This window comes from Scomber scombrus, chromosome 4 (assembly GCF_963691925.1).
Source record: "Scomber scombrus chromosome 4, fScoSco1.1, whole genome shotgun sequence".
NCBI lineage: Eukaryota > Metazoa > Chordata > Actinopteri > Scombriformes > Scombridae > Scomber > Scomber scombrus.
In genome coordinates, this window is record NC_084973.1 from 10,621,071 (window position 1) to 10,639,233 (window position 18,163).

Genomic DNA, 18,163 nt, shown 5'->3' on the forward strand with positions numbered 1-18,163 from the left:
TTCTTCTGAGTTTGTTTTTGGGAAATACAAAGATTGCAGGGGTTTTTTTGTTTGTATGTTTGTTTTATTAAGGCAGACACCCAACTGAACCTCCGTGCAAGAGTAGCTCTTCTGTTCCCTCTTAAGAACGTCCTGCAGATCTCATCCCAGCCCCCTCTTGTACCATCCAACCACACACAGAGTCCCACCAGCATCCCTGGAAAGAGAGTCTAACCACTTTGGACTTCAGCCTCAGCTAAGTCACCACCAACAGTTGGAAACACAGCAAAGACTCAAAACTTAAAAATCCTTAAAAAGTCAGTCCTCCTCCTCCTCATCCTCATCCTCTCTCCTCCCACTTTGTCGGAGCATAATTGATCCACTCCTGCAATCTGGAACCATCTGTTTCTTTCATATGTGGCGAGTCATAAATTGGAGCACATTTTTCACAGTTTCACTTACAGCTGCGAAAATAACTAGTCTTGCCACCCCTAATTTGTGCAGCCCTGATGTAGAAAGTGCACACATATTTAAATGAGCCAGACCACCCACTTCACCGCCATTTCACTCAGGTCACAGAAGCTTTATACCCTTTACCATACACACACTAAAAAACTCTTCCCTACTCTGTTGATGAGCTTATGCTCATATTAGCAGATCCATTGTGTTTGTGTGTGTTTTATCGTTCGCAATGTATTCCTGTGCCCATCTATTTCCTCAATGTGTCTGTGGAAAGAACAGATATAATAGGCTTTTCAAGAGGAGATTGTGCTGATAAGGCTGTGGATTTGGCACCAGGAAATGTGCTTACATTGCAGTTGGTAGCTAATATTTGTTGCTATTCCAGGCTTGGTATGGAAATTAATAGGAAGCAAGTAAATGAAGGAGAAAAAAGTGATCATTACTTGTCTGGAAAATGTAATTGATCTGTGTTCATACTAGAGGTTGTTTGTCTATTGATGGTCACCAATGGGAGGTCACTATGTAGACTTGCATCACTCTGCTGCAATTAAGTGTACCTGGTGGTTTTGCCAATTTGAGCTCAGCACTGTCCGGGTTCACACATTTGGAACAAATGTCTTCTCTAATGAGAGAGCAACCCACGGTGGCAGTTAAGTTAGTGCTGCCCAAGTATTAGATAAGGACATGGAACAGCTAAAAGTGTGAACTTGAGGATTTAAGTCTGAACGAATCGTGAATTTAATGACTTCCGACTATACTTGTCAAAAACCAACTACACCATTATTTCCCACCTTAATTAGGAACTTTAAATACTGAATTCAGGCAAATATTGTTTGTCTAGATGCTGCGTTCATTTCTCTGTCTTTATGCTTTGTGTTCACCTGCAGACTGCGATAGTGCGGTCATGACGGACACAGTGATGAGCAGCAGCTCGGATCGCTGGGTGTCCAACGACAGGCAGAGAACCATGCATGCGAGGTAAGCGTGATTATCACAAGATTTTCGGTACTGCCATCCATCATCATGGCTGCACCAACACTAATCTGTAATCCTTTTTTTTCACCTGCATCCCTCTGATGTGTGATCTGTGACACAGTGATAAAGAGCAGTAAGTAGATAAACTCCTACTCAATCTCTCTCATCTCCCCTTCTGCATTGTGTGTATCTGCCAGAAAGCAATGTGTGTGTTGATATTGTGAATGCATGTTCATTCATAGATATGAGATGCGTATGTATTGTGCACAATCTGCTGTTGTCTTTGCAGATTTGTTTTCTGTCTGCTCAATTTGCCCAAACATTGAATGTGAAGTGTGTCTGTGTATAGGCAAATGCGAGATTAGATATCATCATATCATGAAATTGTCAGCAGTGTAACCAGAGAATATGTTTGGCTCACAGGGGCAACTGGACCAAACAGCCAGGATCTGGTTCTGGTCCAGACCTGACAGATGAAGAGAAAGAGATTATAAACAGTGTGATCGCCCGTGCTGAGAAAATGGAGGCCATGGAGCAGGAGAGGATTGGGTGAGCCATTGTTAAACATGGAGTGCTTTCACCAATAATATTCCTGTATGAAAACATTATGACCTGTTGATAATAATGAGGTGCACTCATTTTGACCTGGGGTAATTAACAGTGAAATTTTAAGTAAGATGTCACCCTGTGCTGCTGCAGGCGCTTGATAAACCGCCTGGACGACATGAAGAAGACTGTGTGTGGGGATGGATTGTCCCGCTGTGTGCTGTGTGGGGAGCAGCTTGGCTCACCTGGGGTCAGCTCAGTGGTGTGTGAGGACTGCAAAAAGGTAGGTAATGAGTCAGCCAATTATAACAAAGCAAATTAACAACCCTCTCTTCTGCTGCAATTCAGTCTAAAGTTGACAATAGGTCATGGTCTGTGAGCTGTGTAACATTTTAAATGATGTACAGCTGGAAATCTTTATTTTTCCCTTTCGTGTAGAACATGTGTACCAAGTGCGGTACACAGTGTAGCAGTCGGCCACGCGCGGTGTGGCTATGTAAGATCTGCAGAGAACAGCGAGAGGTGAGTGCTTTACCCCTGAGAATAAATAAAGGAATAAACTTAACTTAATTCGGAACCCCACAACACACATTTTGTTTGTTTTTTCTCAGGTATGGAAGAGATCTGGTGCCTGGTTCTTTAAAGGTTTCCCTAAACATTTCCTGCCTTCACCCATGCCGTTATCTAAAACAAGACAGGATGCAGCCGAGCCCAAAGGACCACCAGCCTCTGGGCCCAGGAAGTCAGAAACCAAGCCACAACCACTAGGTAAACACAGCACAACTGTTGAAACAGCATCTAAGCTTCAAACCTCAGAGTGGGCATTTCCCAAGTCATCAGTTCAGGGACAGCTGACCGCGTTGCTAGGAATTGGTGATGTGCCAGTGGATAATACCGTATTGTGTATATATATTAAAAACACTAATACATGCAGGGTGTTTGCCAACAGCTGCTGAGTCATTGGCAGCTACTGCACACTCAGTGTTGTCCCACATTATACAGGAGGGTGTTTTGCTGTTCTGTCATGGGTCCAAATATGTTGATGGCTAATGACCAGACTGTCAAAAATCAGCACATGTACATTACACTGTTACCGAATCATGACACACAGTAACTTATCAGCAGAGTTAACCTGGGTGTGCTCTAATCACAGATGGGGATAATCAACGGCTATCAGTGTTGACAACAGTATTATTACATTACAATTTTAACCAAAAAAGTACACAAGTCAAAACAAACACTGCATTTTTTTTTGTTGTTGCAGAAATTAATTTTAAATTCAATTAGACTTCAAACACTTTTTCAGTGCACCACCTCCTCAGTGTCATTACATCAGCATCTGTACACCAGTCCTCTCACAGCCCCACCTTTCTTTGCGCTTTTCCCAAACATCACACCTTTTATCTGCTTCCCAAATTTGGGAGTAGGCCTACCACCCACTGTTACAAAGGAGGGGGATGGAGAGGCCAATTAAGCTGTGGCAAGGTGCATGCTGTGACATGAGATGTGTCTCCAGGTGGTGCTGGCATGATGGGTCATATTGTATTTTTTCACACTTTCAGCATGATTACCTGTGCATTGTGACATCCCCATAAAAGATAGAGGTAGCCTGAGCAGATGAATGCTATATAGCGGCTGCACATACAGTAGTTGGCTGCCACAGCTTGTTGTAGTGTATGTAGGTCAATGCCTTTGCAACAAAAAAGCTGCAACATCAAAAGTATCCAGATAGACTAGGGAGTATTACAGATTCCACTGCAGCAGGAGCCTGAAGTGGTGTGATTATGCATGTTTCCCTAATGTATAGTGTATATATACTGTGTTATGCTATTCATGCTAATTTTCAGGGCCGGAGACACAGGGCCGCGCTGCTTACCCACCTGTAGCCCCTAAACCATCAGCTGTGCGCATGGCCACAGGCGGAGCAGGTCCTGAAGAAGTGGGTCAGGGAAGCCCAGTGGTCATGAAGAAGATGGTGCCTGTCCAGAGCTCCAGACCACAGCCTGCTGGTATGGCCACCATTGCCCAGCAAGGTGAGACACAATTGAGACCTCTGCACAGGTCCTCATGAGGGGCCCCAAACATAAGCCAAATATAGAATCCCCAGTCTCAGATGATTAAATGTGGTTGTAGGTTCAGTGGCAGGAGATGGAGGTGCCTACTCTTCTGGTCCAGAGCAGAGAGCGCCCCCTGCAGTACGAGAGGACAGGAGGCAGCCCGCTGCCTACAGTGCCCCTCCCGCTCGACAGCAGCCTCCCCCAGCTGCGGAGGCGGACGAAGTCAACGACTATGACTCTGATGAAGCCAGTGAGTACACCATCTGCTGTCTCTTTTCATAGAGTAAATCAATCAATCAATCAATCTTTATTTGTATAGCGCCAAATCACAATAAAGTCATCTCAAGGCACTTTACACATACCGTAGAGCAGGTTCTAAACCATACTCTTCAGTAAAGTGGCTGATGTGTCTAGTTTCATTTCCCCTTGTGCACACTTTGACATCAGTGATTTCCTTCCACTCACCCTAGGTTAAAAGTACCAGATGGGACGTTTTATATTTAAGTAAAGCCAAACAAATTGTTGTTCGGGATACAGTACTGGGCGTTGACCTCCTTAATTTGGCAGCAGTAATGTTCCCCGTAGGGATTCTGACTCATTTCGTGTTGATGCTTGATTTTTAGCATTTTAATCTGCTGGTAATAATTCATATCTATAAATTGCCCAATAGTCCTAGCTAACAGCAAGTATCTGGCAACATCTATCTTTTTAAGAATTCGAAAAATTACAAATGATAAGCGCCATATGATATCGGAGCATAGAAATCAATATCCGAGAACAACAGCAGAGGAATATGTGAATCAGTAAATCAAACATATGAATGAAACATAGGTTGTTTAACTGTACCATGTTTGTCTTTCCTTAAATTTCCCATTTTAATGATAGGAATGGTGTCATGCCATTCATGCTCTGTGCCTGCAGCGTCAAATGGCCCTCATTGTCTCTCAGGGGGATTTGGTGATAATTTATTTTATTGAGGTCTGGGGATATGGAGCTATGAAAATAATTTAAGAAATAACAGGGCTAACAGATAGATAGATTCCCCTTGTGTTTGATCCAGTCCCCTGTGTTCATAGTGAAAATTACAGAAATAGCAGTGGTTTCATGTGCCTGTTCCCTACAGAGTTGCTGTGAGGGGTGAGAACAGCTTGTCCTCCGGTGCTGACAGTTTCAGTGGTTCAACTGATTGTAACTTTAACATTTTCAGTGGTGCATTTCAGTTTAAAAAGCAAATATACAATATCAATAGAATTGAATATGGTTAAACAAAGTATGTTTATTTTTCTCTACAGGTATGTGTTTTTATATATAATTAATCAAAATGTATAACGATCATTAAAAAAAGTGGATGAGCATGTATTGCTTATTTTTAGTCATGTATGGCTCAAAGGATGGCAGCAGCAATCATTCATGGTTATTAGATGAAAGAACCCTTACTTTTCCTCTAGTGTCACCATGGGTTTGACATTTGTGGTTCAGAGTGAAATATCTTGACAGCTATAAGATGGATTGGCATGAAATGTAGTACAGACATTCATGCAACCCCCCCGACAATGAATTATGAATACCTTGGTGATCCCCAGACTTTTCATCTAGCACCATGAGGTCAAATGGTCAACATGTTAGCATTGTATACATGCAGCTCTTAGCTCAAAGTACTGCCTTACATTGTGACTAGTGTGGCTGTAGACTCTTGTCTTGTTGGAAGAGCATCTGCGCTTTTGGAGCAGCAAACTGGTGGTGAAACTCAGCCCAGGATAGTTAACAGTTATAAAAGAAATTTAAAAATGACATGTGGATATTTCATCCCCCACAGCTACATGCAAGGCAATAAAACTCCTCCAAAGAAAATGTGTGTGGGCAGCAGTTTCAGTCTGTTTTTAATCCAAGACCTTATTTTCTGAATGTCTCCCTTTGAGACTTTTGTGTAATTTCTTTAATTTATTGCATATCTTCCTGCTTTGAAATGAGATTTTTCTAAAAGTAAATAAAAGCGTGTGAACATGCAGCATGCGTGTGAGTCAAGTTCATCTATACACATCTTTTGGACCTCTCGCCACATCCTGTGCCAGTGCTTATTGTCACTCGTATTCACAACCAGAATGTTGTTTAATCTTCCCCCTGTATTTATACTCTTAATTATTCAAGAGCAGACTTGCTGTCTCTCTGTACTCTAATGTAATGATTGGTCTGGGTCTCTTTCAGCTACTCTGGGGTCTCTAGAGTTCAGTCTGCTCTACGAACAGGAAAGCAGCAGCCTCCACTGTAGCATCCTCAAAGCAAAGGTACCACTATTCTCGTACTATCATAAATAGGAACAATTACAATCAAGTGGTTTATGTTAAAAAGCTCCTGAGTGGCACTTTAGCTTAATTGCTATCTGCTGTTCATGATATGATGGACGCGGTGCTCTTTTCATCCTCAGGGATTGAAGCCTATGGATTCAAATGGACTGGCAGATCCCTACATCAAGCTTCATCTGCTTCCAGGGGCTAGTAAGGTGAAACACACATTCCCTGCATTGAGCAATTACTTTTTTTTCCTTTTTCTTTCTTTCTGCTTTTTTGTGTGTGGAGATTTGTACCCTTAAATCCTGCTCAGTAAAATATAAAAAGAAGGCATAATAATTTTAGACCCCTGTGGTTTGAATAGAGGCCTTTCTGCAAGCTCAAGCCTGACACCTTGTGGTTGAAAGGATAAAATCCTTGAATTACCAGGTATGGTATCTAGAAAAGGATATTGAGACATTATGAATAAAGTAAAAAGTCCCAGGTGTATTTCAGTTGTAGTGTTTGTCTATGTACTGCATGGAGAATGGGGTTAGGTTAGGCTTGCCAAAACATGTTTTGATAGGAAACCCCACCATGTAGATGCATCCTGTGAAAAAATAACACAAACCACAGATGCGAGAGATCTTGTGCTGCTGTAACGTGCCTTGAATATTTCCACTTCCTTGACTTAACCTACCCTGCATTTAACAGTCTACGAAGCTGCGCACAAAGACCTTGAGAAACACCCGCAACCCCATGTGGAATGAGACGCTCACATACCACGGCCTGACAGATGAAGACATGCAGCGCAAGACCCTCAGGTAGAGACTGTACTCCTAGCAGTCACACTTAAATCACTCAATTACCAGCAACAGCACTCTATGCAGGTTTTAAATTTAATGTGCTCCCTTTTGATTTCTACAGGCTGTCAGTCTGCGATGAGGACAAGTTTGGGCACAATGAGTTTATTGGGGAGACCAGGGTGGCGCTGAAGAAACTGAAAATTAACCAGAAGAAAAACTTTAACGTGTGTCTTGAGAGAGTTGTCCCTGTGAGTGGAATTCAGCTACTGTCGAACAATACTTTGTTCTCCTCATCTGAATGTCTTATTGACTTGCTGTAATGTCATTCCCCATCACAGACGAAGAGAAGTGCAACAGCTGGAGGAGCTAGAGGCATTGCCCTCTATGAAGATGAGGCAATGCTTTATTTCCAAGCATGTCTAAACAGATTTCTCCAGAAGTTCATACAACTCTTAACATGAAACCCTGAATAACCCTCCCCCCCTCCTCCCTCTGATATGTGTTTCCAGTCAGGGAAAGATGGCGGAGAGGTAGAGGAGCGTGGTCGCATTCTGATCTCCCTCATGTACAGCACCCAGCAGAACCGCCTGCTTGTGGGCGTTGTGCGCTGTGTTCATCTGGCCGCCATGGATGCTAATGGCTACTCTGACCCTTATGTCAAAATGTAGGTGGAGCAGTGTGAGATGTACACTTATATTGTAAGTGATGTGCATTGAAAAAATGGCATCAATTGAATTTCATACATATGCAATTTACAGAGTTCTGAAACCTGACATGGGGAAGAAGGCCAAGTGCAAAACGCAGATCAAGAAGAGGACTTTGAACCCAGAGTTTAATGAGGTTTGTAAGCGAGCTCATGGTGAAAAGCCATGATTAATAAAAATTTGATTATCCCCAAGTGATTATTAAAACAGCATGTTAATATCCAACTCAGGTAAGAAAAATGTTGGGGAATGGCTTTGGAATTGATGCCTAAGTAATATGTCTTGATTGAAATTTCAGGAATTCGGCTACGAAATCAAACACAGTGAGCTGGCCAAGAAGACTTTAGATATCTCTGTGTGGGATTATGATATCGGGAAGTCCAACGACTACATTGGTAAACATTTGATTATTATGATGAAATAAGAAAAAGGAAAAAATTCCCACCTGTTCAACACCTGTTTAACATATTTCACACTTCTCCTTTTTTTTGACAGGTGGGTGTCAGCTGGGTATTACTGCCAAAGGAGAGAGGCTGAAGCACTGGTATGAGTGTTTGAAGAACAAGGACAAGAAGATTGAGCGCTGGCACACCTTGGTGAACGAGAATCACGTCGCTAGTGATTAACCCCTTGCTTCACCCCCCCATACAGCATGAGCTAAATCTCCTCCCTACTTGGTTTGCATTCATCTCCTAATGCACTTTTTTCCATTTTTTTGTTTTTAAAATATTCTTTTACTACCCGATGATCAATCAGGCACTGCTTTCACGCTTCCTTTCCTATGATGTAGTATATTCTTCTTTCCTGTCTTCTTATTAACAATTTCTCTGCCTGTGCTGATACTTAATCTGCCTCTGGGACAACTCGTGGCATAAATGAATTAGAGATTTCATTGATGTAACCAGGACATCTGTTAATGAACAGCTGCACAGACCGTCATGCCTGTCAGTGATGCTATACAGCGTGCTAAACCTGATGCATTCATTGCAAAAGAAAATGAAGTTTGAATTGCACTGACGCAGAACAAGAAAAAGCAATATTATGACACCTGAGGTTGCAAACATCCTTCAATGTCAGAAAAGCCTCGATTGAGCTCATGCCTGAAATTCATCAGACTGTCAGGGTATTATTTTTGATTTCACATGTGATTAAGTCACGCTTTAGTGTAACACTTGAACTGTATACGCATGCCAAGCCACAGACATAAGAGAACCTGCAGCTGCACCTTCAAATATTTCAGCTGTGCTCACTGTCTTGAACATGTTGTATATTTCCATGAAGAAATGTTTACATACTGATACATTGCTCAGGTTAGGATAGAAATAACAGAAATCTGATATAGGCCTACAGATGATTGATAAGTAAGTGGACCAGGAGCTAGATGACTCTCATCAGTTGCTGTTAATTTGAGATTTAAAATTATAGCACACCTAGTGAAACATTGGGAGTTTTTATGTAATGTTATTCAAGCTGTGAAATTTTGAGTTTGTGGGAAGTATTAAGTATGGTTAGAGGAACTGAAATGTGAACACAGTGTTTCTTTTTCAGTTTATTTCTTAGTTGTAGGGAGAATTGGCAGGGAAAAAAAGGGAACTTCCTCCTGCTACCTCTACTCTTCTGAAGCTCGTGGTTCACTCGGACACCTCAGAGGTTTTCTACGGCAGTTTTTACACTGAACGCACATGGTCAGGTTTCTTACAGGTTTCCCTAACAAATTTGCCCGCTGCGCTTAACGGGGAAAGAATGTGGAATAGGTTTTGTCATAAGTATGTGCAGCTTTACCTGCATGCACTGTGCTCGTGACTCTTGTGTGCCTGGGGCAGTCGTGGCCTGCTTTTACCCTAACACACCCTTTGCACAAAGCAGGGCCCCTTTTCCCTTCTGCCAAGCCCCAATCATTCAAGGCTTTAGTGTGTGTTTGTTCACTAATCACAGCAAACCAAGGAAAGCACACCTTACAAAGTGGAATGACCTCAATTTATAAAGCTGTTTGCAAGTTATTCCAAAACAAAGACAAAAACAAAAAACCTATGCATGAAATGTCTTGTGGTTCAAGATATATATACTTTGTAAGAAATTAATGCTATTGTAATTCCATTAATGTTTACACTTCTTCCCCATAACATTCCTGTTAATACTTTATAAACAAGAGGCCATATTCTGCATGACTATGGTGACTATGGTGTAATCTGAATAAACAGGTCTGATAGCATCCACAGGATATAGGCTGATAATCTGATATCAACTGAGCACATCAACAAGACTTCATCCAACTAGCAAACACTGAGATAAATTTAATTCTTTGAATGCCACTTTCTGTGCAAATCCTCTCCAGTGTCTTGTTTTCTCTGCACAGCCACTCTTGCCCCTTGTGGCAGTGAATCAAACATCTATTAATTAGTTTGTTTTGTTTTTAATTTCTCTTTTCTTTCTTTTTAATTTTTTTGCGGAATTGATAATGCGTTTCTCTTTAGCTGGGGTTGGTAGTTAACTGGACATATGCCTACATATGCCAAACCAACCACTTAGTCTTCATCCTTGAAGCCTTCTCTTGTGTAAAATGGAAACATTGTGCTTTTAAACAATTTGATGGAGCATGAATCTTACCTTTATGTTGCTTGTCCAAGTTTGTTTTCTGAATGCAAAATGGGGTCAAACACCCTCCATGACTGTTGCAGTGGAGGTAACCTGCCCTTCAACTTCTGGGGGGAGTAATGAGCCAATTATGGCTTGGTGCATCAGAATGATAACCTGTCTATCACTGTCTTACCTTGCGAGGCAGTTGGATTCACAACTCTGGTTTGGACACAGGTGCATAACTTTAAGCCTGACAAGATGGATTCTCATGTGATCTCATGGCATGATATCGCAAATCAAGCTGCCTCACAAGGTAATCAGAATAAGGTTAAGGAGACTTGGACGGGCGACGTGGAAGTTGTGCCTTGTTAGAGGTGTTTACAGACAGATTTATTGTTTTTTCATGAGGAATGTTTTTCAATTGGAGGCATCTGACACTGTCTCAGTCCCAGAGAGTACCAAACTAGGCTAGCTCCTTAGCTTCTAAGAGAAGAGAAGAAAAAGAGAAGGAAAGGAGAAGAGTAAAAAGAGGAATCAAACAACTATTGGTAGCATCATACATAAATTATATTCAATAGTTCTTTTTCAACAACAGGCTTCTCTCTGAGCAAACCCCATAGCTGTCTTCTACTTGATTCTGCCAGTTCAGTGGAATGTTTCCTGGTTTATCTCTGTATTTGTAAATAGATAGTGCATGCACTGGAAATATGTATGTTTGCAAATAACTTTGCATGTAAAGATTTTGCAGAGAGTTTACACAGATCAATAAAATCTAACTGAATCGGAAAAGTCTGATGTAATTAATTGTCAAGCAATGCCTTTGTTGAGATTTTCAAAGAAAAGGAAATTAAATGAAAGGGGAGTAACATATAAAGTGTATATAGTGTATTTGACTCATGAATTAGACACTGGTTATTAGATGAGCAAAAATAGCAACTGAAAAAGCTGAGACATATAGAAAGTACATAAGTAACTCAAAATGCATGTGTTATCAGACACCCCCCCCCCCACACACACACACATACACACACACACAGGAAAAAGTGAGGAGTGTCATATTTCTGCCGAGCCTCCACATCTTAAGACCAATAATAAGAAACTCTCACATCTCAGATACTCCTTTCACACAGTGATGCTTTTACACGCCAGCCGGTGCAAAAAGTAGACTTCTCCACGATTATAGACAATACGCCAAACAGGATTATAGGCTACACCCAATTTTACATTGAGATGCAAAACAATTGTATAGGCATACTCCAGCTCGGTTTTGTCTTGTCATTACTCAGCAGGTCAGAAGCAGAAGATGTGATCGGATCAGGACACTTTTGTCTCAGATCAAGTCCCGCAGAGGACAGACAAACGCGTGTCACTTTTCTGCGAGAGCACATGGCAGGTGTGCGGTCCCTGTACCTCACCCTTTGGTCTGCACACATGCAACTGGTAACATGCGAAGTAAATGTCAATCCATTGGTCATCGAAAGCTACAGCAGTCTTTGCAACAGAAGCAGTCAAGAAATCAACCAGAGTTATATTCATGTCAGTATGTTGCCAGCTCTGGATTCTTCCTGCGCACTTAACACTAGTGCGCAAAAGGTTCGCACAAGAAGAGACGAAGAGGGGGAGAAAAAAACTCGGAGAAAACGCTCCTGGATATTCCCAGGGACACTGTGGTGCGGCACTGGAAGCAAAGCTGTGGGATACGAACAGTTAGGTGAGCACAACGAACTGTTGTATTTGTTCTTTTTGTGCCTTTATGTGCATTTAGGGGGTGAGGTAAACAGGAGAAATGTTTATGCCAGTCATAAAAGCGATACACATCTCAGGGTGACACTTTCAAATAACATAATTCTTTATGTCAGGGGCTTCTGAAAGTAAGTTAAATGCCACAGGACTTCTCATTAACTCTCACCTCAGAAACTGCAACTCAAGAATATCAAGAAATACAATTATTATAGGCCTACAGTGTTTATTATACATTTCCTGCACACTATCATAAAGATCGAAGTACCTTGATAAGCATTTGACATGAATGTTGCTGGCGTTTTACTGGAGACAAAACCATAACTGATCCATTTTAGAGTAATCATAGAAATAAAAAATAGAACACTACACTCTACAAATAAATAAGTCATTAGTAAGAGGAAATGTGATGTGAATAAGTGTTAGTTTTTATTGAATTGAACTGGGCTGGAGAGACATCAATTTAAGTTGATCATTTTGATGTAGAAGGCATGCCAGTGAACCATACAAAGGTTATTTTTATTGTCGGCAAATATGTTTATTATTAACTCAATTAATGGAGTAATGGCTATCATTTATAAAATGTCAGAAAATTGTGAAAAATATCCATTATAGCTATCCACAGCCTAAGCTCACATCCTCAAATGTTTTGTTCCGACAGTTCAAAACCCAAAGACATACAGATTACTATAATGTATGATAAAGAAAGCATTAAATGATCATGTATGAGAAGATGAAACCTGCATTTTTGGAGCAGTTTTGTCTAAAAAAAGAAAAGAAAAAAGATTAGAACAATCATTAATATAGGTGCCGATTAATCTTCTGTCCAACAATTAATTGACTAATCATTGCAGCTCTACAGTGAGCCAGCGGTGTGTTAGGATAATTCAAGTTTAATTAAAATCAAACATTTTGAACATAATGAACTTAATTTTGAAACATAATCGAAAATAAGATGTAAAAAGCACAATATCAAGAGAAATAAGAGAGAAGTTGAACTTAACGTAAACAGAAAGTCTTCAGGACATCTTTTTGAAGTAGTCAAATCAATGTGCTCTGTGTGTTTTTTAAGTTAAACATCTTGGTTTTACAGTCTGCCCTTTTCATATTTTCAAGTAGCTGTCTTTGATGCAGCAGCTTTATCATTTTTAATCAGGTAAGTGATCTCTGCTTGTACACTTTCCTGCATGCAAATTGTCCTTTGATACATGACTGAATTGAAGTCTTGTTCTTTTGCTCAACAGGCATGTTTGAGAGTGCAGACAGATGCTGCCGTGAGCACGACCACTGCAAGCATATCATCCCATCTTTTACAGTGGATTATGGAGTGTTCAACCCCAACCTCTACACCGTCTCACACTGTGACTGTGACCAAAGGTGAGCATCCAAAAATGTTTAGGAATTCCAAGTTTTTCTTTTCTTTACTTCCGTAGTGACCCCCCTTCCCCTGACTTCTATTTTCACTGTAATCAGATGTTGGCGTTGTCGCTAGTGTGTTATATACCTCACACTTCTTGTATCTATTCAAAGTGGTTTCATCTCTGGAAAGCTTGTATCATATAATTGTATCACTACGCCAATGAATGGAAACCAATTTATGAATCTGTCACCATATGATATAACTATTCATGCAAGAGTAATAAATACATCCCTGCAATCAGCCCTCCAAAACAACTTTTGATTTCAAGAGTGAACATGTTGCTCTCTATTTTGTGTTTCCTGGATGAGAGCATTGCATTTTTCCTCAGAATATGTAATTAAAACCCACAGAGATGTCTTTTTCATTCACACTTCACATGAAGTGATGATGACAGGTGCACATGTAATAGATTTATCTACTAACTCTTGGTGTTCATCCATAAATAACTGACACACATTTTAAAATGTGAACGGTTGGCAACTGTTATAAACTAGACTTGCTGAAAGGCGTAGACAAAATGAGGCAGAATTCAAGGATATTTCCAGTACATGTGTGAATATTTTGACTAGACTGTCCTGTGCTTTTTATTTGACCTTGGTCTTGTTTTTCTCTGCCATCCTCCAGATTTCGACAGTGCCTTCTTGAAGTGAATGATACCATTTCCAGTATGGTGGGCTACAGCTTCTTTAACATCCTGCGGGTTCCCTGCTTTGAGCTCAAACAACAAAAGCGATGCACTGAGATGTACTGGTGGGGAATGTAAGGGACATACTAATACTCCTGTTTGCATTAACTACATAATATTAGGCCACCTATGTAGAATACAACAGTAAGGGCAGCTTCACAAAAATTGTTCAGTGGAAAGTGTATTTATTCGTATATGGCATGGAAGCTGAAACAGCAGGTGTGCCCCTGCAGTTCAGCTGAACAGCCTGTCTTGTAATAACATACCTGATGCTCCGCCAAACCCAGTATAATCATGAAGGGCATAGTGCCACACCTCTTCTGTGTTCCCACAACTGTATCTATCAGGTCACCAAGAAATGGTCTTTTCAAAGGAGGACTTATTACTGCTTAACCATTTTTCTAGCATCAATGACACTCACAAAGTACAATATAATAATTTAGGATTTGTGTTCCACTGCATTATTTTAATTACGTTCCAAGGAAAATGCCAATACTGCTCTAAATGACAAAGTTGACACTTTTTAATTGAATAAATATGTGAGGAATGTGGCCATTACGTGTTGAAAATACAGTATAAACTGATTTTGAGGTTGTCTCTTTTCCATGAAAGGTTTTTAACATATATTCATTTTCTCATTACAGGTGCAAGAAAGCCAACGAGGCTCCATATGCTGTCTTCAAAAAAACTCTTTCTTACAACAGCACTGATGGTACAAGCAAACATGACACTGACAGCAACACTGACATGTCAACAAGTAGTAAGAGGCCGCATGTAACTGAAAACCCTCAGATTATCCTGACCAGAAAGTCACCTGAAGGTGAACATAGATGTAGATCCAGAGATCCACCCAGAGGAGACACTTTCTACCGCCAAAGGATAAAGGGGAAACGATGTAAAAAACACCGGAAAGAAGGTCTTACAAATGCTTCTAAAAGAGCTGGAGAAAAGAAGAGGACCAGAAAAGGCCAATCAGGTTTCTGCACACACAAAACTGAAGTTCCTTCACAAGTTATAGCAAACTCCCGTCCACAGACAGCATCCTCAACAATCAACCCACCTTTAACACAGACGCCAGCACTTCAACAACACTTACCCATCAAAGCAGCCAAAACCAACAAAAGACACAAAAAAGCTCCAAAGCAAAGTTGTTGCTGTGGATCCAGGATACATGTGAGAAGTGACATTTTTCGGCCTCATTGTAAACATTGTCAGGAACAAAAAACAACTGTTAGACCCTCTACATCTACATATAGATTGCCCGTCAAAGTGACGCAGAGTAAGTCAACAGAATCACCCAAACAAGACACTGTGAAAAGACTCTGGATTACAGCTACTTCTGCGTCGTCTGTCACTACAAAACTTAAGAGAACAAGCTCCTTACATAAGGATGGCGAGGATCCCCATAGACACCAGGAGCCTGTGGGTAAACATATTTCCCACAACATTCATGCAGAGAGAAACCTGAGAGAAAATACTGCATTACATGATATGACAGGTGAGTGCATGCAGCTGCTGAACCCTTCACTTCTGCTGGGGCCTTTTGCAGGGCAGCATAATTTGCAAGTAATTATGATGATACCAGGCATCATTAAATCATAAATTAGTTTACAATCAGTGAGGTGCATTACTGCTAAAAACCATCAGTGCTTCACTTTAATATAAGTGAGCTAAAATGAAGTCAAGATCTGACCATCCACCAAACACTCAGTCAGTGAGGGTCACCTGTCAGCCTGCTTGTAACATTTTGAGCAGATAATGTTTGATTTTGTCCCAATGACATTATTCATTTATATTTGATAATACAACAATTAGAGAACTGCATTTTATATGAGCAAGCAAGTTTAAAATTGATGATAGACCAAAAAGACAACATATTATTAACTTAATAACTATGTATTTATTACATTAATTGATGTTTCCAGAGAAGCAATAAAGCTGATAGAGGCAGGAAATATAGTGGTAAGGGCCTGCAGCTTAAAAGAACCCATAAAAATTCCAGTGAGATTATTAAAGTCACTCAGGGCATTTAACCTTTCAGTGAGTTTAAACTACTTAACTATGTAGCTCTGTTCCCTGTAGGTGGTGTAGAATGTTAATAACACCACTGATGATAACTTATTGAAAGTTTCAGAAAGTGTGTCAAGCTTCTGTAGAGTATAACAACATCAGTAGTCAACTCAGTTGCTCAGTTTAAGAAATATACATTAAGACTATTTGTAATTTGTATTATTTGTTTATTCTTGGTCCTGCAGATAATCAGCTCATGTGTGAAAGCCTCAAACATCTGGATACATGTAAATACAAAATCCCTCCTTTGAAGAAGAAATATGATCTACAGAACACAGAGACAACGACTTCCTACCACTGTGATTGCACCAGCCGGTAAGTCTTACAGGCCAAATCTGAATGTTGTGGTTTTTTACTGTTATTGTGACTGAAATGAACTTAAAGCTATAACCCAAATAATCCATCCTTAGTGTATTTTTCATTCCTGGGTTCTATCTCACACATGCTCCACCCTCTACTGGACTCTATGGTATACTACTCTCCTCCAATCACACACCCACTGTACCTATGGGCCCTACCCCCCTTAACTACTCACTGAAGAGGTTGTGGGATGTTGGAAAGTGATAATGCTGCCTTGTATACTGTGGGTTTCACATGTATTCTGGTAGGCACATCCTGATTGGTCGGCTACATTTAGGCAAAGCTCACTGTGTGAATACCATAGACTGTATATGTGAATACGTGTGATTGGAGGAGAGTAGTACTCATAGTGTCCAGTGGAGGGCTCCACTTTTGCTAATACAACAAGGGTTACAATATTGTAGCCTTCGTTACTCCCATGTTTCAGTTTGCATGTCTCAATGGGATGAAGTAACCACAGCAGCTCAGAAGTTGAGAAAATAAGAAATCATGGAGATGGTTTAAATGAGCCACAGGAGGGTTTTTTGTGTTGGGGGTCCTATTGTTGTGTTACCATTTGAAATAATTAAAAAGCCAGCAGAGTGTCCATATTCTTTACAACAATGGAGAGTGCAATGGTAGAGTAAACTGTACTGTAGGTATGTTTGCCAAAAGAATTACAACAGGACCAAAGTTATAAAATAACAGATTTTTCCTTTAATCACTGAGATTTGGTTATTGAATGGTTGCACCTAGAAGACAACAAATATTCAGACATGTCGTAGCAGGAACACTGCAGGTGGCACTAACTATGTTAAAGACGGGAGCATTCCATTTAGGTTTACCACTTCCAGGGCCTTGATACTGTGCAACCTACACTATGTCTGCCATCATTTGGGGAGTGATGGCAGGCTACGGTCCTATGGTTTAAAATGTAGTTATATTTACATTTCACAAAAGATTGAGACTCCTACTACAGTCTGGAGCAGCAAATGTATTGTAATACTATTCAGTCCCATCTATGCTACATGTAATGTCTTTCTGTTTCTTTGTCTGTGTCTCTCTGAGTCACACACCACTTCTTATTCTAGATTTTTCTTGCTTTATTTCCCACTTTTATTTCTACATGTGAGGTTGTAAATGACTCCTGCTTGTTTGTTTGTCAATTTTACAGCTTGGCTGCTCAGATTGAAAGCTTTAAGAAACCGAGTTGTCTCCACTCTCTCCTGGTGGATTTTGTCTCACAATACTGCATTAAACTGCCAAAGAAGAAAAAATACCAGAGCAGAAAAAGGTTTGAAGCTCTGATAAGCTTATTCATGTTATTCTAAGACAACTTTTTGTGGTGGTTGTGCCAGTCTCCTGTCTAAGTTTGCCTTTATAACAGATTATTAAATTGGGTTCTGTTAATGATTTTTAAATTGTTTTCCCCCAGCTGCTCTGGAGGCTTCACTAAAGCCTCTGACCTACTTGAAGTACTAAAGAACATAGAAGAAAAAGACACTGCTGGAGTGCAGAATTCAGGCATCATGAGAA

General features: G+C 40.5%; 1 protein-coding gene across 1 annotated transcript; it reads left to right on the top strand.

Moving 5' to 3' along the window:
• Positions 1-1,345: 1,345 nt before the first annotated feature.
• Positions 1,346-8,422, top strand: LOC133979142 (rabphilin-3A-like). Its single transcript, XM_062417600.1, has 17 exons — positions 1,346-1,419; positions 1,538-1,549; positions 1,840-1,965; positions 2,116-2,245; positions 2,401-2,484; positions 2,574-2,730; positions 3,810-3,995; positions 4,102-4,269; positions 6,225-6,304; positions 6,445-6,519; positions 7,001-7,110; positions 7,214-7,340; positions 7,431-7,487; positions 7,602-7,756; positions 7,851-7,932; positions 8,095-8,191; positions 8,292-8,422. Exons 1-17 carry the CDS (start codon positions 1,346-1,348, stop codon positions 8,420-8,422), a joined length of 1,851 nt encoding a protein of 616 aa, XP_062273584.1.
• The last annotated feature ends 9,741 nt before the right edge of the window (positions 8,423-18,163 follow it).